General features: G+C 37.8%; 1 protein-coding gene and 1 non-coding gene across 3 annotated transcripts; both read left to right on the top strand.

Moving 5' to 3' along the window:
* The first annotated feature begins 6,009 nt into the window (after positions 1-6,009).
* On the top strand, positions 6,010-16,261 carry LOC107766145 (callose synthase 12-like). 2 transcript variants are annotated; one of them, XR_012695762.1, is made up of 3 exons: positions 6,010-11,497; positions 14,165-14,236; positions 15,986-16,261. XR_012695762.1 is itself a non-coding variant. In XM_075223337.1 (2 exons), exon 1 carries the CDS (start codon positions 6,185-6,187, stop codon positions 11,489-11,491), a length of 5,307 nt encoding a protein of 1,768 aa, XP_075079438.1. In that variant the 5' UTR covers positions 6,029-6,184; the 3' UTR covers positions 11,492-11,497; positions 15,986-16,261. The 2 variants fall into 2 exon arrangements, 1 of the variants encoding a protein (XP_075079438.1); XM_075223337.1 differs by lacking the exon at positions 14,165-14,236 and having other exon boundaries at positions 6,029-11,497.
* Positions 9,129-9,207, top strand: LOC142165553 (small nucleolar RNA J33). The gene has a single exon (XR_012696214.1). It is a non-coding gene; the product is annotated as a small nucleolar RNA J33 (small nucleolar RNA).
* Positions 16,262-24,024: the final 7,763 nt, after the last annotated feature.

Here is a 24,024-nt window from a genome sequence, read left to right as displayed (position 1 = left end):
ACGGTAATCATGGCCTTCCCTATGGATTCTTGCTTACTCCAGTGTTCAAATTCTTTAAAATCCCACTGGGGACCGACAAAGTGGGGACTCGAAAGAGACTTTCTCACAGACGACTTTGGAAGAGTGCGAGTATGTGGAAAATTATGGGGGGGGGGTAGGAAGTACATCAACCGTTTCACAGCTTATCAATGCCCAGAATAGTGCAGTTGAGGAAATTTGTCGGTTGAAGGCCAGAAATGCTATCCTGGAAGGCCAGCAAGCCCGAGGGGTTCCGATGTCGAACGATGAAGTGGCTCGTTTGACACAGGAGAATGCTGATCTCAGGGCGCAAGTAGAGAACCTGAAAGCAGAATTTCTCAATGAGCAAAAGTCGGCAAACGGCCGAATAAACCTCGTTCTCCAAACACTTGCTACAGCTACCAAGCCTTTTACTCCTAGTGCCCCCTAAGTACCCCTTCAGTGACCAGTTCCAAGATATGTTTGTTATGTTTTTCTTTCTTTTGATGGTTTGGCGGATGTTTTTCTTTTCTCTTTTTGTGTGGTTGGGATGAAACACTACTGCTCCCGTTAACAAGTCCAATGTTACCTCTCGTTTTTTCAAAGCAGAGGCATATTAAACCTTTATTAATATCAATCCTCATTTTATTATGTCTGTACTCTCTTTCTGTGTTCTATTCTCTATCATGATTGTGTGCACTTATGTGGCATGCGTTAGCGTAGCTGGACTTCTTAGTGCTGTTATTTTTTTAATGATACCAAAAGGGGGAAAAATTATTACGATAAGGCATAGTCTCAGGGGGAACTCTGTGTTCCTATGGTACTTAAACTGGTTCTTACTGCTCTAACTCCACTTTATAAATGTTAAGTTTGTCATCATCAAAAAGGGGGAAATTGATAGATTTTAAATATTCTTGCCTTATGTTTTGATGATCTTACAAACTTACTGTTAAAAACCAGATAAGGAACCTCACCTACTTGGACTACTGCAAGCTTTAACGGATTCCAGCTAAAGGTGAACTGCTACAGCTTTAGGAGCTAGGAACCCACACAAGGACCTGATACTCTTGTAGTTTCCTCATAGAAGTACAAAGTCAATTGGACACAACTGGAAATGAAGTACCTGATGGCACTGTTTCTGCCGCACTGCACTGTCTCCAGCGCCTACTCATTTTCTAACCAAATAAAGTACTCACATTATTTCAAGTGATGTGATCAAGATATACCTACAATGAGTTTTATACAAAACATCACTTGAAGGTTTCTGTTTTTTATTCAAGCTTCTTGCAAAAATAGAGAAATCAATCCTTACAAGCTTGAAGAACAAGGTTGAACGCAACTACGGACCAGTTCCTAAAAGATAGCTTGTTGTTGTCCTAGTTGAATTGTAACCTTGTTGTTGTACTTATTGTATCTCCTAAACTGCTTACCTAGAAGCGTTTGATTAGGAATCCTCTTGTAAATCCGTAAACTCATTGAGTTTATGTTGTGACTAGGGATAGTCATAAGTTCAATCTTTGTAATTGTAGAGTTACAAAGTGGCTTGTGGTGAGAGCATCACAAGTTAGAAAAAGCCTTTGTAACTAGGAAGTCACAAATTGGCTTGTGGTAAGAGTACCATAAGTTAGTTGAGTAAATCCTTTGCAATAGGAGTCATTGCAAAATGGCTTGTAATAGGTTCTTTACAAGTTAGTGAAGTTAAAAGCCTACAGGTGTAGGTCGTGGTTTTTTGATCCGCTTGTGTGAGATTTTTCCACGTAAAAATACTCTGCCTTATTTACGTACTGTTTTATTAGCATTCTTAGTAGAATCTTGTAGAGGACCAGGTACTCTACGGTTTGGTGGACTCATACAAACTAACAGAAGTGCTGGGCAGAAGGTATATAAGGCCCCTTCGCGAATTTCTGCCATGTCTTCACCATTTTTGGACAAGCTTGGAGCTTAGGGCTGTGATTTCAAGAGGGAATCGAGGATTATCGGTTGAGTATGCTACTTAAGCTTTATTACTTGTGGTTATGATCATTTTTTTCATTGTTTAATCATGTTAGTGAAACATTTGGGAAGAAATTTGGAGGATTCGAGCTTGAAATTGGAGATTTGAGGGACCATTTGAGGTCCGATTTTGATGATTTTGGCCCCACCCCACAGGTGCGGTTATGCCAGCTGAAGCACACCAGCAATTTCATCAACTCTCAAACTTCAAAAACCAATCCGTCAACTATTCGAATCACATCCGAGGCCCTCAGGACCTCCACCAAGGATACCAATAAGTCACATATCATCATTCAAATTTAGTCGACCCTTCGGAACACCCAAAACGACATCAAAACACCCTCGGATTCAAGCCTAAGAACCCCTAAACGTCCAAATTCCGCAAACAATGCCGAAACATACCAAATCACCTCAGAATGACCTAAAATTTTGCAAACACGTCACAAATGACACTACGGACCTACTCCAATTTCCGAAATTCCATTCCGACCCCGATATCAAGATTTTCACTGCCAGCCGAAAACTCCAAATTTTCAATTTCGCCAAGTCAAGCCTAATTCTACCACGGGCTTCCAAATTACATTCCGAACACGCTTCTAAGTCCAAAATCACCTAACAGAGTTATTCGACCCATCAGAATTTACATCCGAGACCTTCTACACATAAGTCAACATCCGGTTGAATTTTCCAACTTAAGCTCCTAAATTAGAGACTAAGTGTCTCATTTCACTCCATAACCACTCCGAACCCGAACCAACCAACACGATACGCTGAAATACAGTTGAACAACACATAATGAAGCAGAAATAGGGAAAACAGGGCTGTAACTCATGAAACGACCGGGCGGGTCGGTACATCTCCGGTCTCGATTCTTACGCGATTCATCTTCTATCTGTCTTCGGTTCCACGTGTCACGCAATTATTCCTTCATTTAATATAAATTAATTTTACCCTATATAGAGGTATCAAGTGTTCGTGGAATAGTTACACACACAAATTAACTAGGACACAACTGTAATATGTTGGGAAAAAAAACAATTGTAATAAAAGGTAGCTTAGTACATAAAACATCCCGTATTCCTTCAGAGTTGAGGGAGTCATACCTCAGGGTGTGTGATGTAAATAGTTATTTTAGTGCAAGTATTAGTGATTGCTTCTACGACTCGAACCTATAACCTATAAATCGCATAAAGACAACTTTACCGTTGCTGCAAAGCTCCCGTTTAGGACACAATTGGATAAAACAATAAAAAATAATAATAATATAGTATAATAAATCTGTATTAGTCAGAACCTCATATGCTATGTCCATTGATAAAGACGTCAACATAAATTCGTGCATGTTATCCAAAGTTACGCGTTTTAATGTGTAGTAATTGCTTGAACGATGACTTTTATAATGCAAAATAAGATAATTCCATAACTGTGCATAAAGGTATATGAAAATGAATTACCATATGATTCCATTTCATGATCTCATACAAGGGACCATCTAAAATTAGGAGGATGGTATTAATTATGGGCAGTTTCTTAGCAGCACCGGAATTTAAGAAGGCTAGCATGCCTTTAATTAGTAAATATACTAAATAAAAATGCCACTTTTTCTATTTTAACTTTATTAGCTTCTTGTAATAATTACTCATATATAATTGTCATAGAAAAATATGAGTTTTTATGATTTTATTATGCCATTTTTATTTAATTTTCACCTGATTTAGTAAAAATTTTATTATTAATGATCCATTTATCTTTTGGATAGGATACTTCCGGTATTCTTCCATCAATACGAATTGACAATTTAATATTAGTTGACGTTAAAGAAATTATAGAAATTACTCACTTGTCAAGGAGAAACTAATAAACATCAACATGGCAAATTGGCAATTGTTTCCGAGAAGAAACGCTAGCATGAATGGGAAATTACGAATATTTAATGATCATTCAGATTGACTATATTGGCTGTCTCATGTTCACATCCTATAATGGCACCAAATCTGTCCCGATTTCAAGTAAAATATGGCTAAACTATTGGCTTTTCAAACTTGAAACTCGACAAGTTTGAAAGCGAACCTAAGGCTGTCCAACGGGACGGGCCGTCCCGAGTCCCGTCCCGTCCCGTCCCGCCCCGCCCCAAGTTAAACGGGATGAGCCAATGTTAAACGGGACACGGGATGAGAAGGGACGACCATTTCGTCCCATTTGTCCCGTCCCGCGTCCCGCCAATTTTTTTTCTTCTTCAATGCTAGCCGAAGTTTATTTAATTTCTACTCTACTTAACCCATCTTTAAAACTAAGAAGTGCAATGGAGCTCATGGAATATCAATCAACATTGTAATATAGGAGCTACTTAGCACTGGGAGCGATGACGACATGGAGCTCATGGAACATCAATCAACATTGTCAATTCCAATAGAATGTCCGAGAGATATTATTGATAAGTTACAAAGAAGCTATATAGGAGCTTACAAATATTAGTATGATAATTTGTAATTGTCTACTAAGAGGCCTAGTTCAAACAGAACCCTTCCTAGAAGGTGGATGCGTAGATTATGCGCTCTTCAAAAGAATTATATTTGTATTTGAGATTTGAAAGTTCCATTAATAAAATAAAAGGCTCTAAGCGTTGATTTTTTTTTTTTTATGAATTGTCTTAGTTACTTAATAGTTAATACTTTGAAATTATATTAAATAAATTATACCTCTATTATAAATTTACAATTACTAGAATATTTTATTACAAGTCTTTTGTTTTAATATTTTATAATTCTTTACTTAGTTTTCTAATTTTTGTTTTAACATAATAACATTTAAGTTTATTAAATAAGTCAAAAATTTAGCCGTTGCAAACTTTAAAAACATAGTAATTTTCAAAAAAACTAGACCTTTTTTTTTTATCAAAAAAATACACTTAAGGCCCAGAACCCGTCCCGTCCCATCCCGTTTGTTAGCGGGACGAGATGGGACGACTGTTTCATCCCGTTTCGTCCTGTCCCGTTTGTTAGCGGGACGGGATGGGACAGCCGTTTCGTCCCGTCCCGTTAATTTCGTCTCGTCCCGTCTCATCCCGTTGGACAGCCATAAGCGAACCCTTTGTTTGCAATTGCATCTACTTGCAATTATAGCTTCTCTGCACAAGCTTCAAAAATCAGTTTATTTTTAAAATTATTTTTTCAACTTTTTTTCTTTTTTCCAAAGATGCCTTTTCAAAAGTAATTTTGGTGAAAAGCAATTTGTATTTGACTAATTAATTTAAAAAATAACTATTGAGCAACAATTAATGTTTGACCAAACTTTTAAAAAGTTTTTCTAAATATATCTTTCTTAAAAGTATTTTTCAAAAAAGTCTTTGCCAAAAAACTATTTTTTTTGCTTATACTCAAAAATATTTTTTCCTAAAAATTTTGGTCAAACATCTTAATTTTAGAAAAAAAAAATACTTTTTGCAAGAAGAAAAAAAGCTTGGCCAACAGGCTATTAGATGTTTCTCAAATAAAAATTCTTGTTTTTCATTATTCATAGAAATATATGTATTACTCCTTCTCTAAGGGAGGAGATTTATATTATTAGCAAAATATAGATATACCATACAAGTAGCAAATGCTAGATTATTAGTAGTACCTTTAGAAAATTAAAAGCAAACAGGGAGAGGTCCCATTATCCATTATTTTCAGTATCTTTCAATCTTAATAAAAAATGATTTTTGCCTTTCTAATATTCCATGAATGACTAAAAGCAAAAGTTGAAATTCAATTATTCAATTTTCCCTTTCCTTTAATGTTCTTTTCCTTTTAGAAAGAGTTCAATTTCTGTGGGCTCTGAGACATTTACAAACTGTTTCACAAGTCTTCACCCTTAAGAAAAAACAACATTAGCTAACAAAGAATTGTACAATCTTCGCTGCACCTGGTACAATTTAAGGATTAAGATTAGTACTCCCCGTATTTCTTTTACTCGTTCCAATCTTGATATTTGAGCTGGCATGGACCGTTAAAACTTAAAAGACTTTTTGCTGCGCCTGCGAGTACTAAAACTAGACTTAGATTCAAAATATTTTAAGAAATCATAACCCCACGCGCAGTGCCACGCGCCACTTTCCATTCCTGGGCTCGTTCCTTTTCCAGCTTCTTCCCCAAAACCCCCCGCTTCTCATACCCCAAAAAATAGAGATTTTTCTTAGATCTCTGCGAATGCGACAATGAGCCACCGGCAGCGTTCACCGCCGGCGGCGAGACAAGTCACTATAGATGAAGAACCTTACAACATCATCCCAATCCATAACCTCTTAGCTGACCATCCTTCTCTCCGTTTCCCCGAAGTACGCGCCGCCGCCGCTGCTTTACGTTCCGTCGGCGACCTACGTAGACCTGCATTCAGGCCTTGGAAACCTCACTATGACCTCCTTGACTGGCTCGCCCTTTTCTTCGGCTTTCAGGAATCTAACGTTCGTAACCAGCGGGAACACATTGTGCTTCACCTCGCTAATGCTCAGATGCGTCTCTCTCCGCCGCCTGACAACATTGACTCACTTGACCCCGCCGTCCTCCGTCGATTCCGCCGTCAACTCCTTAAAAATTACTCCTCCTGGTGCTCTTTCCTCGGTCTCAAATCCAACGTTTGGCTTTCCGACCGCCACAATTCCTCCGACCACCGCCGTGAGTTGCTTTATGTCTCACTTTACCTTCTTATCTGGGGTGAGTCTGCAAATCTGCGTTTTGTTCCTGAATGTTTGAGTTATATTTTTCATAACATGGCGATGGAACTGAATAAGATATTGGAGGATTATATCGATGAGATGACTGGTAGGCCGTTTTTGCCTTCAATTTCTGGTGAGAATGCTTTTCTGGATCGGATTGTTAAGCCAATTTACGATACGATTAAAGCTGAGGTTGAGAATAGTCGGAATGGTACTGCCCCACACTCTGCGTGGCGGAACTATGATGATATTAATGAGTATTTCTGGAGTAAGAGGTGTTTTGACAAGTTGAAGTGGCCTATTGATACTGGGAGTACATTCTTTGTGACTACTAACAAGGGCAAGAAGGTGGGAAAGACGGGGTTTGTGGAGCAGAGATCATTTTTGAATTTGTATAGGAGCTTTGATAAATTATGGATCATGCTAGCATTGTTCTTGCAGGCTGCGATCATTGTAGCTTGGGAGCAGAGGGGGTATCCGTGGCAGGCGTTGGAGAGGAGGGAGGTTCAGGTGAGGGTGTTAACAGTATTCTTCACGTGGAGTGGGATGAGGCTTTTGCAGTCACTGCTTGATGCAGGAATGCAATATAGTATTGTTTCGAGGGAGACCCCATGGCATGGGGTGAGAATGGTGTTGAAGATCGTGGTTGCTGCAGGGTGGATTGTGGTTTTTGGGGTATTCTATGGGAGGATTTGGACACAGAGGAATAATGATGGGGATTGGACCAGCGCGGCTAACAAGAGGGTGGTGAATTTTCTTGAGGTTGCTTTTGTTTTTGTTGCTCCAGAACTGTTAGCTTTGGCACTCTTTATTCTGCCATGGGTCAGGAATTTTCTTGAGAACATGAACTGGAGGATATTTTACCTGTTATCATGGTGGTTCCAGAGTCGGACATTTGTGGGTCGTGGGCTTAGGGAAGGCCTTGTTGACAACATAAAGTATTCCCTCTTTTGGGTGGTAGTGCTTGCGACCAAGTTTTCCTTCAGTTACTTCCTACAGATCAAACCTATGATTGTTCCAACAAAAGCACTGTTGCGCCTCAGGGATGTGAAGTACGAATGGCATGAGTTCTTTAACAACAGCAACAGGTTCTCAGTAGGATTGCTTTGGCTTCCGGTTGTCCTGATTTATCTTATGGATATTCAGATATGGTACTCAATCTACTCTTCATTTGTTGGGGCAGCGGTTGGATTGTTTGATCACTTGGGCGAGATTCGGAACATGCCACAGTTAAGGTTGAGATTCCAATTTTTTGCAAGTGCAATTCAGTTTAATCTGATGCCAGAGGAACAGTTGCTGAATGCCCAAGGGACTCTAAAGAGCAAGATCAAGGACGCCATCCTCCGTTTGAAACTCAGATATGGTTTTGGTCGACCATTCAAGAAGCTTGAATCAAACCAGGTAGAGGCTAACAAATTTGCCTTGATTTGGAATGAGATAATTGCAACTTTCAGAGAAGAAGATATTCTGAATGACCGTGAGGTTGAGTTGTTGGAGCTGCCACAGAACACGTGGAATGTTAGAGTGGTTCGTTGGCCATGTTTGCTTCTCTGCAATGAGGTGCTGCTTGCACTCAGCCAGGCAAAGGAGCTGGTGGATGCTCCTGATAGGTGGCTCTGGCATAAGATCAGCAAGTATGAGTACAGGCGGTGTGCTGTTATTGAGGCTTATGACTGTACAAGGCATTTGCTGCTGGAAATTGTCAAATTGAACAGCGAGGAGCATTCCATCATAACAACCTTCTTTCAGCAGATTGATCAGTGGATTCAGCTGGAAAAGTTCACAAAATACTACAATCTGACTGCTCTGCCCCAGATCCGCGGAAAGTTGATTGCGCTTCTAGATCTCATACTCAAGCCAAAAAAGGATGTTGACAAGATTGTGAATGTTCTCCAGGCCTTATATGAGGTTGCCACTCGGGATTTTCTGAAAGAGAAGATGACTGGAGATCAGCTGAGAGAGGAAGGTCTGGCTCTTCAGGCCTCTGCGACTAGATTGCTTTTTGAGAATATAGTTTCATTGCCAGATCCTGAAAATGAGACTTTTTATCGGCAGGCTCGCCGCTTGAACACTATCCTAACATCTCGGGACTCTATGAGTAATATCCCGAGAAATCTTGAGGCGAGACGTCGACTTGCCTTCTTTAGCAATTCTCTATTTATGAACATGCCGCACGCTCCCCAAGTTGAGAAGATGATGGCTTTCAGTGTTTTGACGCCTTACTACAATGAAGAAGTACTGTACAATAAGGAACAACTTAGAACTGAGAATGAAGATGGGATTTCTACATTATATTACTTGCAGACTATTTATGCCGATGAGTGGGAAAATTTCTTGCAGCGAATGCGTAGAGAAGGAATGGTTGATGAGAGGAAAGAGTTATGGACAACGAAGCTGAGAGACCTTCGTCTTTGGGCATCGCACAGAGGGCAGACTCTTTCTCGCACAGTTAGGGGGATGATGTACTATTATCGAGCCCTCAAAATGCTGGCCTTTCTGGATTCTGCATCTGAGATGGATATCAGAGAAGGGTCAGTGGAGCTTGGTTCTATGAGGCATGATGGTGGCATTGATAGTTTAAGCTCTGAAAGGTCTTCGTCTTCAAGGAGGTTGAGCAGAGCTGACAGTTCAGTGAGTATGTTGTTTAAAGGCCATGAGTATGGGACCGCTTTGATGAAATTCACATACGTTGTTGCTTGCCAGATATATGGTACTCAGAAGGCCAAAAAGGATCCGCACGCGGAGGAAATTTTGTATCTGATGAAAAATAATGAAGCCCTTCGTGTAGCATATGTTGATGAGGTTCCCACAGGAAGGGATGAGAAGGATTATTATTCTGTGCTTGTGAAGTATGATCAAAAGCTTGAAAGGGAAGTTGAGATCTATCGAGTTAAATTGCCTGGCCCCTTGAAGCTTGGAGAGGGAAAACCAGAAAATCAGAATCATGCCTTTATCTTTACCCGTGGTGATGCAGTTCAGACTATTGACATGAACCAAGATAACTACTTTGAGGAGGCACTGAAAATGAGGAACTTGTTGGAAGAATTCAAACGCTACTACGGTATTCGCAAGCCTTCAATTCTTGGAGTTCGGGAACATATATTTACTGGTTCTGTGTCATCCCTTGCTTGGTTCATGTCAGCTCAGGAAATGAGTTTTGTAACCCTGGGACAGCGTGTATTGGCCAACCCCCTGAAAATCCGAATGCATTATGGACATCCAGATGTCTTCGACAGGTTTTGGTTTCTAACAAGGGGAGGAATAAGCAAGGCATCCAGAGTGATCAACATCAGCGAGGACATTTTTGCTGGCTTCAACTGCACACTGCGAGGTGGCAATGTCACCCACCATGAGTACATTCAAGTTGGCAAAGGAAGAGATGTTGGGTTGAACCAAATATCTATGTTTGAAGCCAAGGTTGCCAGTGGCAATGGTGAACAAGTTCTTAGCAGAGATGTCTATAGGTTGGGTCATAGGCTGGATTTCTTCAGAATGCTCTCTTTCTTTTATACAACTGTAGGATTTTTCTTCAATACAATGATGATTGTCCTCACTGTATATGCATTCTTATGGGGACGACTTTACCTTGCACTTAGTGGGGTTGAGGATTCTGTTGCTGCAGATACCACCGACAACAACAAAGCACTTGGTGCCATACTGAACCAGCAATTCATCATCCAGTTGGGTCTTTTCACTGCGTTACCAATGATAGTGGAGAATTCTCTTGAGCACGGTTTTCTTACATCTATCTGGGAGTTTCTAACAATGATGCTTCAACTTTCATCTGTATTTTACACATTCTCGATGGGAACTCGTGCTCATTACTTTGGTCGTACTATTCTTCATGGTGGTGCAAAGTACCGGGCCACTGGGCGTGGTTTTGTGGTGCAGCACAAGAGTTTTGCTGAGAATTATCGGTTATATGCTCGTAGCCATTTTGTAAAGGCAATTGAACTTGGTCTGATACTTACAGTGTATGCTTCATACAGCCCTGTTGCCAAAGGAACTTTTACATATATAGCACTGACCATCTCGAGTTGGTTCCTGGTGCTGTCATGGATCGTGGGGCCCTTTGTGTTTAATCCTTCTGGGTTTGATTGGTTAAAGACAGTGTATGATTTTGATGATTTCATGAATTGGGTATGGTACCGTGGTAGTGTTTTTGCAAAGGCAGAACAGAGCTGGGAAAAATGGTGGGACGAAGAACAGGATCATTTAAGAACGACAGGTTTGTGGGGAAAGATACTGGAAATTATCCTAGACCTTCGCTTCTTCTTTTTCCAGTATGGCATTGTATATCAGCTAGGTATTGCTGCTGGAAACAAAAGCATTGCTGTTTACTTGCTTTCATGGATTTATGTGGTGGTGGCTCTTGGCTTTTTTAATATTACAGCTTATGCTCGGGATAAATATGCTGCAAGGGAGCACATATACTTTCGACTTGTGCAGCTCCTTGTTGTAGTCTTTTTCATAGTCGTAATTGTTGCTCTGCTGCAGTTCACAGCTTTTAGATTTAGTGATCTCTTCATCAGCCTATTGGCTTTCATTCCTACTGGTTGGGGTTTCATTTCAGTTGCCCAAGTGTTACGTCCCTTTCTGCAAAACACTATGATATGGGGAACTATTGTGTCTATGGCGCGGCTATATGAGATAATGTTCGGGATTATTGTCATGGTACCCGTGGCAGTACTTTCTTGGTTGCCTGGTTTCCAGCCAATGCAAACAAGGATCCTATTCAATGACGCATTTAGTAGAGGTCTGCGGATATTCCAGATTGTGACTGGAAAAAAGCCTAAGAGTGACTTGTGATTTGAGGTAAATTTTCTAACCTTTAGGCGTGCAGAAAAACGTTTTAAGTTTTATATCCTGCTGCAATCAATGTGTTTTCTGTATTTTTAGCATATACATGTTTTGCTGTGCAACACCACTTTTTGTTCATCATTCGTAGAGTGCCTCACACAGTTGCTACTAAAAAGAGATTGTTTCTACTGCCATTAACAATTTTCTGAATAATGATTCTATCACGTGTACTTTCTCTTTGTTTATCTGACTTCCTATTTTTTATGCATACAGCTTGCTTGCCCAGTTGTGTGGCATTTAATTAGTCATTGAATTCTTTCATTTTATTTTCCTTTTTGCCTTTCTTTTGTTGGGGGTGCGGGGAGGGGGGTAGTCAACATTAATATTCGTGAATTCATATTGAACCTGCAACTGGTTATACTTATGTACGAGGGACTTTACAGAAATGTTAATGCAGCATGTTTCATGCTGCATGTATTAGTTTGCCATTAAGCTAGTATTTTACCCAGCTCCATCCGTCTGTCTTGTTTTGATTTTATCTCGTTTTGAGCCAATTATGGATGAAAAGCTTCAAAACTCTAAGAGTCCTGGTTAACTTGGTTCTGCTAGGAGCTGTATTCTTCTTTCATAAGACTCTCCGCATAGATTGCTGGTTTTCACATCTAAAAATGATGATGTTTACTATTCATAGTCTGCATATCCTGTTGTGGACTAATATTATATACACAAGCTTTAGTTTGGTATCTAGTTTCGATTTGTGTTTTCTCTGACATGTTTCTCAAAAAAAGACTACTCATATATATGTATTATGTACCGGAGCTAAGGTTCTTAAAGTCTGGATTTTGATTTGGATTGGTGAAGAGTTTGGAAGATAAATGACAATATTCTCAAGTTGCAGTCATACTGACAGAGGCGGATCTAGGATTTCTAACTATGGGTGCATCACTGAAAAAGCAACGAAAAAGAAAGTACTATATGGGAGCCGATCCATGTTCCTTTTGATAAATAACTCAATATTCAACCAGGTGTATCATTCAACTTTTTAGAGTATGGGGGCCAACAGATAATAGTAGATTAATTTTACGAAATATACACATAAAATACCTAATTTGGCGGAAAGACCATGGGTTCACGTGCACCGTAAAAACGGCCTAAATCCGCCAGAGTCTACGCATGGCAATCTTCTTAAGTTGGCCAACATGCCACTGTTTCTGACCACTACACAATTATTCCCCTTAAATAGAAACTCTTTTGTCTGTATAGATCAACTCTTGACTAGTGTCAGAACCCTATATATGAAAATATACACCTTATTTCTCACTTTTCATAGCAAGAATATTGACAGCTTTGACTCTGAACGCTATCATGTTTTAGAAGGATGCTCCTATCGAGTTAACATAACTCTTGTGGGCATTAATCGTGTAGTGCTAGTTTCTAAAAGCCCATTTATACAGGGGCGGCTCAACATATTCGGTGGCCTAAAGCAAAAATTAAAAAGGAGGCCTTAAATTTTTATTTAAAAAATACTTCATATATATAATTTTATTTGAAGTTTATTTTTTTAGCTTTTTGAGATGCAAAATCATTAAATATTTAGTCAATTCGTTTAATCTTTCTTGAGAAATTATTGATATTAGATAAGATTTTATCAATTTTAATTTTGAAAAGCGTCTTTCAACTGAAGCAGTTGTTACAAGAACTGTTAATATTATTCTATAAACAATATAGACATTTGAAAAAGAACCAACTCTTTTTAACTGATTAACTATATCTATTAAGTATTATTTTTTTACTTCTACTATTTTCTTAGCACTTTTAATTCATAAAATAAATCTAAACCATTAATATAATACAAGTAATAAAAGCTAAAGCAATATAACTTGTTTTAGATGTTGATAATTCACTACTTCAATTTGCTTGTTGCACTTCGGGAATAAACAAAAAAGAATATATGCAATACTTTGTTCGACGCACTTCAGGCTTTGATTTTTTACAAAAATAATAGTAATTTTCTTTGAAGAATGGAGAAAAGGAGTAAAGTAAACTTTGTATCCTGAGAAAGAAAATGAACAAAGCAGAAGTTGTATATATCCTACTGACTAAGTTAAATATAACCCAAAATAAAGTCTACATTCACACACGTAATATAAAGGTATTGATTTCATTACCTAATTTACCTTATAATTCGCGCAATTTATATTAACCACAAATTTTCTTTTCTTTTTTATCAAAATTTTCTATTTTAATCTAATAATTTCCAATAAAAAAGTACCTATAAACACAGTCCCTAATACTAATAATTATTGGAAAATGGGGCCCCTCAAATTTTTGGGGCCTAAAGCACTTGCCTTAATGGCTTGTGCATTGAGCCGGCACTGCATTTATATGTACAACTTATTTAGCTATATACTTATTCCATGGAAACTAGTTATCTTCTGGCTATCTATAGCTCCTAAAAAGGTCTTATTCCAACAACAACCAACAATACCCAGTCCCAAACGGCTATATGAATCCTCACTTACCACATTACTCCATCTAAATTTTTTCATGCCAATTGTATGCAAATTAAAAAAATATCATTGTTTTTGTTGCCTGTCCTGGAATTTGCGTTTTTGAGCTTTCCTCAATTTGCTGGAGCTTATTTCTTGTGTAACTAGAATTCTCTTCCTTCGTCACTTTCAGGACTCAATGGAACATTTTGTATAAGTGATCCATGTACTTCATTGTCCAATATACATCTAACAACTAAGCGCGGTATGGAAACCTTCTCAACTCTTCAATTTTTTTGATGAAGCCTTCTCAACTCTTCAATTTGAATTTAAATTATGGTTCAGTTTGGTTTTCTGTGAGTTATTCAATTGCTTGTTCAATTTATCAACTATCTTGTTTAGAGCCGAATCATGAGGTCATGAATATCTGTTGCTTTTAACATTAAATATGAAGCCGACCTTTAAAAAGATGAATATAGATAACTTTGGGAGTTACTTATGAGAAAGATAGCATTAGAAGTTACTCATAAATAGAGAGCATTAGATTCACTTTCCGGTGAGCGTTTTCAACCATCTTCGGCATGGAGTTAAACTATGGTTAATTCTGATTTCTCGTAAGCTGAATTATGCGTAAATCTGTCTTTTAGCATTAAATCTGAAGCTGACCCGTAAGTATAGATACTAAGATAAAATTAAAAGCTGCCTGTCGAATCTTGAAATATTTGGCTGCTCTTATTATTGCAAATTTTTTACTTGTTTTCCCCGTTTAATAAAACTGGTCTACTAACTTAAATGCGCAGAATAGTTTACTACATTCAAGTCCATCTCAGAAGTGTTTTCACTTTGTCTTTATCCACTTTAAGATAATATAGCATATCTAATTAGTGAGGCATCAGGACTGCAATTAGAATCGCCCCAAGGGCTTTGGTTCTAGGGGTAAGAGCGTGGCATGATGTGTGGGTTTTGCGCATGTCACGGGTTCGAACCCAGACTAAAGCCTTGTAGTTGAGAAGGGTAGAGGGGTGAGCCCATTATCCACCTAGCTTCGAACAGTGCGCCACTGTTCATCGGGGATTTCGGAGTTTAAAAAAAGACTACAATTAGTATCGGTATTACGGAATATTTCCTTTCCTGCCTGGATGGTATGTTTCCTTCCCTTTACTAGTCGGAAACCCAAAATTTTACTAGTAAAGCACAAGGGGACTAGATTCGAGTAAATAGTACTCAGACGTACCAACTATTGGCTCATTTTTGTAAAATCTTACAGTTATAGTAGGGGAGAGGATCAATCTTATCAGTTGATTTTAGGCTGACAGGTTTTTTAATGGTCTTTGGCCCTTTAACGGCATTTAAAATGTAAAAGTTTTGCTACTCTAGTACAACTTCATGCTATGTGTTCCACTGGGCCACAAATCCTTGCAACCTGGTGTGCTTTTGGTAAGGCTTTTTTGGTACCTGTGCTATCAGCATGCAAAATTTGTACATGACACACATGTATTGTTGCTTACACGCTGTAGCGAGGGGTAACCTTTTCTTGCACATGCCGAATACATATTGTAACCGGGTATTAAGAAAAGTGGACCTTAGACTTTACTAAACTCCATAAGTTAGCTCATGAAGCGAGAATTGTCCAAACCAAGAGACTACAACTCATACCCTAAACTTAACACCCCTCCATGCCAGAACTGGACATTTGGAGTGTTGATAACATAATATTGGTCCCTACATTGGGTAACTCAACATCAGAGATAACAAGGGATACTGCAGGTTCTGTCTCCTTAATAAAATAAAAATTGGACTTTGGATCTACCTCAACCCCAAAAGCTAACTCATGAGTTGAGAATTGTCCAAGATCAGATATAAGGAGACTGCACCCCATACCCACAACTTGGGTACTCTAACAACGAGTGCGGAGTTGTCGTTTGCTTATTTTGTTTCTCTTTTCATGCTAACCTACTACAGATTGACCTTGATTTTGCCGAAGATACTTAAAATAATTGCTTTGCTTTTGCAGGGATGAACATTAGTGTGAAGTAGTAGATACAGTACAGAGTTTGAGAGGCTAGGAGGTTCGATATTTTTTTTCCTGTAGAGCTTGTAGTGTGAATTATACTGTGTACTTGGATTGCTATTAGTTTGGTTGAAGCAGCAGCCAGAGTTTTTATTAAAGGTTCATCTTTTGTAATTGTTGTAATCATATGTTTCGTCTGTAGTAGTGCACAGATGAAGAGCATTATCTCTTATTTTAGAATCCCGCAAAATTCATATAGTACAGATCTTTGAGTTTCTATTGTGAGCAACGTGTAGTGTAGTAGCAATTACTTCCGTATTAAGTGCATTTTTCAAAGGTGTTTGAAATATTAGATTCATTTATAGTTCTAATATAGAAGCTATAGCCATTACTCCGTTTTATACCTTATGTCTGCTCTTTTTACTTGCCGTAATTAATAATGAATTTCAGTTCTCTTCCCGTGGGACTTCTTTTTTCGTGTGTATTAATCATTGCACCCTGTGGCAAAGGAAACTTGTGATGGCTGATTTTTGTACATGGCCAAAAGTGTTGTCATTATCAGTCATAACCATGCCACATGGTCAATGGCCACTGGCAATTCAAAAAATTGAAAAAAAATAAAAGGAATATCGTCACGATATAAATTATACAGTGTTGTGCAAATCATTATTCATAAATTTGGACTATTGTATCGGCCGCTTGTTATCTTTTATATAAGCCGGTGCATAATTTGGTAAATATCGAATTACCGTATCGAAATTGAAAATTTTGGTGTTTGGTATTCAATATTTTGATATTTGGTTTAAGTTTTTAAAAAATATTTGTATTAGGTATGGTATTCGGTATTCAAAAATAATATACCGAAATACCAATACCATATCGAAATATATACTAAGTTACACAATACACATATTATTGATTATAAAATAAATATTCAAGTTTTACTTTCCGTTATTTTTATAGTTCTCTTTAACCTTTACCACCTTTTTTTCCCATGATACTTGCCTTTCCACCTTTTCTTTGGTTGGCTACTTACATTTCAATCTTTCTCCCTGTCTAGGTTTAGCATTTTTGGTGTCCATCCTTTTTTCCATTATATATTTTTACTTTCGTATTTGTGCGTACCTTAAAAATATTACAGTCTATGACTTTATGCATTAGTCAATATTCGAGCCAAACAAACCAAAGTTACCATATTGAAAGGAGAAAAGCCGAACCATACCGAATTTAATTAGGTATGGTATTAGTATTGCATTTCAAGAAACCGAATACCGAAAATACCGAACCGAATATCTAAATATTGTACCGTACAGACTAACGAACACCGCTACTTCTACATGCACATATATTGAGAAAACTCTGTTCATTAAAAGTTTAGGCAGATGAAAATGAATTAATTTCTGCAACTGAAATAAATAAATACATATCAATTATGAATTGACTCAACTTGCGCAAGTGTTGTGACCTTTCATTTGGCCAGATGCTAAAAATTTCATTAAGTCCACGGCCAATTCTTTATGATTTCATTTTCTTCACAGGTGTCTCCACGTTAGGGGACCTTTTGTCTCGTTGGTACTTTGAACAGTTCGACAAATCTCTTTATCTGACTTTTTTCCTAGGTAGGACAGCTGGTGTCCTTTTCAATTTCAAGTTTGTACAAATATGTGGCCTTATCGGAGATGAAAATATCCAATATCTACAGATAATGCAGGTGTCCTTTTCAACTTCACTAGTGAATCCGCCAAGTAGATTAAAAGCAACATTAAACACAATAGAATGGTGAATAATGTGGTTCTTTTAAACTCAAACTACACAAATAGGTGATAAAAGAAAAATTATATTTTTATATATAGCGCCATAATACCTGGCGCTATACATTAACAGTAACGGCACCGTTAATATATAGCGTCAGGTATTGTGGCGCTATACTGTAAAATCTGACACGCTCAGGTATAGTGGCGATATACATAGATATTTTATATCCCCTCCGTCTTCCATGTCGATTCATCCTCCATTTTTTAAACCCCCATCTCTTCTTGGTCCCCCACCCCAGACCCCGTTTTTGCCATTTTTTTTTAAAAAAAAAAATTTGGGTCCCCCCGACACATAAAACTCGAAGAACGTAGGTCCCACATTCGAGTAGAGCTTCGTGTTATTGTTGATTCACACTTCCGGAGTAAAAATTTCAATCTTTTTGCTTTCCCAAAATTCTAAATCGAGATATTTCGATTTGTTTTAAGTTGAAACATTTATAATAATGCATATTATTTGATTTGTATGTGTTCTATTCGGTTTGTGTTTTTTTTCGAAACTAGCATGTTAAATTTATCCGAATTTAATATTAGTATTTTCTAAAAAAATATAAATTAGTAAAATAAATTTGTCTGTTAATATCCTGATTTATATATGTGTTTTCATGCCGTTTTGTATTTTATTTGCAATTAAATTGATTTGTTGTTTATGGTTAGTTTAGATTATTTTTTATCGTAGTAAAATCCAGACCTTTTTAGCGTAGTAAAACGTAGTCCCTTTTAGCGTAGTAAAATTTAGAGCCTTATAGCGTAGTAATGTGTAGTATTTTAGCTTAGAATTCCTTTTGTTTAAGTATCTTATACTGGTTGTTGAAAATGCAAACTTTGTACAATTAAGTTAATAATTGTATAAAAATCCATATATATATATATATATATATATATATATATATATATATATATATATACACACACACACACACACACACACACACACACACACACACACACACACACACACACACACACACACACACACACACACACACACACACACACACACACACACACACACACACACACACATATATATATATATATATATATATATATATATATATATATATATATATATATATATATATAATTTGTACAATTAAGTTATTAAAAAATATGAATTTAAATTATAATAAAAACACATAATTATTAATGATAGTTTGGTGTCACTGGTCCTCAAAATATCGAGCCCTGAACCCATATATATAATTTGTACAATTAAGTTATTAAAAAATTTGAATTTACAGTTGACGACATGGACGCGACTATATATATATATATATAATTTATACAATTAAGTTATTAAAAATATGAATTTAAATTATAATAAAAACACATAATTATATATATATATATATATATATATATAATTTGTACAATTAAGTTATTAAAAATATGAATTTAAATTATAATAAAAACACATAATTATATATATAATTTGTACAATTAAGTTATTAAAAAATATGAATTTAAATTATAATAAAAACACATAATTATTAATGATAGTTTGGTGTCACTGGTCCTCAAAATATCGAGCCCTGAACCCATATATATATATATATATATATATATATATATATATATATAATTGTATTAACACACATAATTAGTAATTTGTACAATTAAGTTATTAAAAAATATGAATTTAAATTATAATAAAAACACATAATTATTAATGATAGTTTGGTGTCACTGGTCCTCAAAATATCGAGCCCTGAACCCATATATATATATATATATATAAACATGGACGCGACTATACATCTATATATAATTTATACAATTAAGTTATTAAAATATATGAATTTACAGTTGACAACATGGACGCGACTATACATCCCGACCCTCGGACGTTGGATCTATTAGCCATACAGCCTCAGCATAGATCCGAGTATATATGGGACGGACAGTTGCTTACGCACACTTTCCGGGCTAGGAGAGTGGATCTATTGTGGGAGTTTTTAAGTCCTCCCCGCGTTCTACATCCCCGCGTGGTCCATTACCTGGAGGAGATGGGATTATATAGGATTATTAGGATTGGCCGGATACAGCTCGACTATGCTTTGATCACGGCCTTGATTGAGCGGTGGCGACCGGAGATGCACACTTTCCATTTGCCCATCGGCGAGGCCACCATCACACTCCAGGACGCTGAGATTTTATATGGCATGTCCGTTGATAGCTTGCCAGTTTTACTGCCTACGACCATAAGATATTATTCGCCGCAGACATATTGGGATATGCTGCACATGCTCACGGGTTTCATGCCGGAGGACGAGGCGGTAACGTCTGGTTCCAGTCGTATACAGTTGGTCCCCATTAGAGACCACCTGGTGCAGATCTACCATACCATCACCGATGAGTCAGCGGAGGTAGATGTACAGCGATATACGAGGCTGTTGTTGCTCCTTCTATTTGGGGGGGTCTTGTTCCCGAACACTTCGGGGAACCTAGTGAGCCTCCATTTTCTGCATCATATTGCCCGGTTCGAGGATACAACTTTGTATAGCTGGGGTGGTGCTGTCATCTCATATTTGTACAGGCAGATGTGTCGGGCTTGCATCGGCACACAGAGACCTTGGTGGCTTTCTGCCGCTTCTACAGGTGACAACATATTCAAATAATATATCCATTAGTTACAATTCTACCTAGTTATAGTTAATCTTATACTTTACGTCAACTTTGTATGTTAGGTTTGGGTCTGGGAGCGATTTCTGCAGTTTCAGCCACCTCTACCACAGCTACCGGCTAATGTAGAAATTTCGCAACTCCCTCTAGCCTGTAGGTGGGTTATGCGTCGTACTCTTGCACGAGAGTATGATGCCCATCATAATCTCCCCCTCTGCGGGGATATGTTGGATCTGCTGGAAGACGCACATGTGAATATCTAACTAAACTTACTTGTTATAGATTAACTTAGTGTTGTACATACTAACGGTTTGTGTTCTTATTTGATAGTTCATCTGGACGCCGTACAACGATGAGGTGATAGGTACCCTGCCAGCGTATTACACGTTCGGCCGACATATTTGGGGGGCTTCTGTCCCGCTCATATGCCTCGATATTGTCGACCACCATGCCTCCAAGCGGGTATTTCGTTAGTTTGGCCTGCCGCAACCTATATCAACTCCGCCTGCATGGCATGCTTTACATTATGAGAGGGATGATCAGTCCAGGGCGGACGACACATTTATGGTATGGCTTAATGAGCAGTTGTATACTTGGGACAGGCGAGGGGACTTGACCCCACCTCCGCAGCACTTTCCTATTCAACGTTATATGGCATGGTACCATACTGTTTCCCGACTTTTTATCGGGAACCCAGTTCATCAGGCACACGGTCGGTACTGTGAGCACGTAATTTTTGCCCTACGAGAACTACTCCCAAAAATTCAAAATAAAATAGTTTTGTGTTGTTTGTGATTTATTTGTAATTGCCTGTGCACGTTTGTTTTTACTTTAATTTAATTAAGAAAAAATATAAAATATGTGTTGCATGTGTAGTTAGGGTTCAATTTCACAATTAGGAATTGATTAAACAATATTCGTTTTACGAAAAATGAAAAATCGAAAAATAACGTACTTCGCATTTTAAGTGTTTAATGTCAAAGTGTGTGATTATATTTGTATTTAATCTTGTGTGATAATTATTATTAAGGGTTAATTAGTATTTTTGAGTTAATTTTGGCTTTACAATTTATTTGACAAATTTTTGGTAATTAGGAACTAAAAGAAAATAGAAGAAAAAAAAAGAAACAAGAGAAGAAAATCGGACTGGGCCAATTTTAAAAGAAAGTTCAGGACCAGTCCAAATACCCTTTTACCCGGTCCAATCCAACCAGTCTTGGAGACGGGTGGAATGACGCCGTTCGGGCATGAAGAATCTGGGCCGTTGATCTCACTCGATCGAACGGTCCAGTCTATCTCCAGATATATCCAAACGACGTCGTATATAGCCAATAGATCCAGGCCATTCATTTCATTTTATCCAACGCCTCAGAACAATCCCCACAACCCGACCCATTTGCCCCCGGATCGACCCAGTCCCCCAACGAAACCAAACGACACCGTTTCCTATAGGGGGATTGATCCAAGCCATTGATCTCACTTGATCGAACGGCTTGGATCAAATCCCCACCCCACTATATATTCCCAAACCATACCCCGCCCTCCCAAACCAAGCCCCCCTCTCATTCTCTCCCAAGCCTCATCTCTTTCAGAGATGAGGAACCCTAATAGCCTCCACCCCATCCCTTCACCGCAAACCCGGCGGCGCCGGCTCCGATGGCCATGAAAATAACACCCCTGAACCTCCTAACCACCCTCAACACGATTTCATACTCCATTAACCTTGAATCATACTATAGCTTCTCGAATCTTCGATCGAAGACCCCCTTCCCAAACCCTAGCTTGTCCACTTAAATCCAAAATCAAACCCAATAATCCCCTTGACCTCCTCGTCGCTAATCCCTAACCAGATTGGCTCGAATCCAAGTAAAACTCGTCGAATGACAGATCTAGGGTTCGACAGTTCGAGACTGTTTTGAAGCTGTCAGGGTCGAACGGGTTATGGTTAGTATTATAAGCCTATTTCTGATGAAATAGACGTATAATACTAACTGGAACTTAAGTTCGAAAGGGCATATTGGTGAGATCCGAGAAAAGAACAGTGAGTTCTTCTTAGCTTCTTCTTTTCCTTTTTTATGTGTTTGTTTGTCTGTGAAATTAGTCGCTTCTTTAGGTTTTCAGTTTAAGTTAATCCAGTATATATTCTGCTTCTTTTTCTGATTCTGGTTAGATTAAATATTCCAATGTTTGTTTGAGTAGTTCAATCAATTCTTCGTTTGCCTAAATTAGGTTCGTTGTAATTCGTCTTTTGTCCGTTATTTTCTCTCTTCTCCATCAGACCTTTTTCTTGGTCCAGTTTATGTTCTGTCGATTAATAACATAGGTTATAAATAGTTTCGTCGATTAATTCGTTCTTGTTTGTAGACCAGTAAGTTCGTCAAATGGTTTAATGTCACGTGTTGTGTGTGCTGATCTGTAGACACTTAGCTTCATGGCTCAGTGTCATTATACTAACAGTGATCCAGCATTTTGGATAGGTTTAACTTAGAATTGTGTTAGCTTAATCCCCATATCAAGTTTCAGCTTCAATGATGATGTTGGGTTCTGTGTGATGTTAATATGATTTTGATTCAAATTCAGTCCCTTTGTTCCAATTAGAATTCAGCTTTAGTTTTTCAGTTGTTAGTTAATTGATTAAGTTTGAATTGGTTATAGCTGATGTATTTATTGGTTTAGAGTCAGTTTATTTGTTTTCAGTCATTAATTAAGGATTAGTTTAGGCTAATCAGTGGTTAGGTTTCTTATTTAAGAATTGGTTATAGCTGATGTGGTCACAGGGGTTTGAGATAGAATAGTTGTTCCGGGCATCACAGGGGTAATTTGGGGTGTCAAAATTTGGAAAATGCTTTAGTTTGAATGGCTGTCAGTAAGGTACTAATGGATCATTAAACTATTGTATTTGTTTAAGAGTAGTGGGGAACAAGATGTAAATAAAGGAAAAAGGGGCTGGAAAGTAAAAAGAGGGGAATAATAATAAAAAAGCTAAAAGGGTTCACATGGGGAAGAATATTAGAAAGCTGGAAAGCAAAAGGAACTTAGGGGGTAATAATAAAAGATCCTTCTTACAGCTGTAAAAAGGGGAGGAGGGCTGAAAAGGTTTGAAAGTTTTTGGGTTTAAATATAGAGGTTAGTAGAGACATTAAAGGGGGGCGAAAGAAAAAAGAGTTCAGTATTTTTGAGAGTAAAAGAACTAAAGAAATTTGCTTCCCTTTACTGTTGAAAAATCAGTATTTGTTTCTGTTACTGTTTCAGTGATAGCAGTCGGTACCTGCTGTTTGGTATTTGCAGTGGCTGTTTGCTGTTCTGTTGTATTGTATTGCTACTACTGCTGCTGATCCTCTTCTTCCTCTTCTTGTATTGTCAATACCAGGTACACATTTGTATATCCTTGGCTATTGGAATGAAATGAAGCATGATCCGAGTCTCTGTGCTGCCTGATTGTTGATAGCTACTGCCTAGTCGTTATTTCTGATGGTTTTGAGTTGTATTGGATAGGGATTTGTTTAGTTAGAATTATCTTCAGTTAATGTAAACTGTTGCCTGAAAATTGAACTGATAAACCTTACGCCTAGGTTGTTCATGTTGTTGTTAGTTGAATGTTAGTGT

The sequence above is a fragment of the Nicotiana tabacum genome, chromosome 10 (assembly GCF_000715075.1).
Source record: "Nicotiana tabacum cultivar K326 chromosome 10, ASM71507v2, whole genome shotgun sequence".
NCBI lineage: Eukaryota > Viridiplantae > Streptophyta > Magnoliopsida > Solanales > Solanaceae > Nicotiana > Nicotiana tabacum.
This window is presented reverse-complemented; position numbering and strand designations above follow the sequence as displayed.

Excerpts from the sequence above, each read along its gene's own strand:
- LOC107766145 (XM_075223337.1), top strand. The coding sequence starts at position 6,185 with ATGAGCCACCGGCAGCGTTCACCGCCGGCGGCGAGACAAGTCACTATA.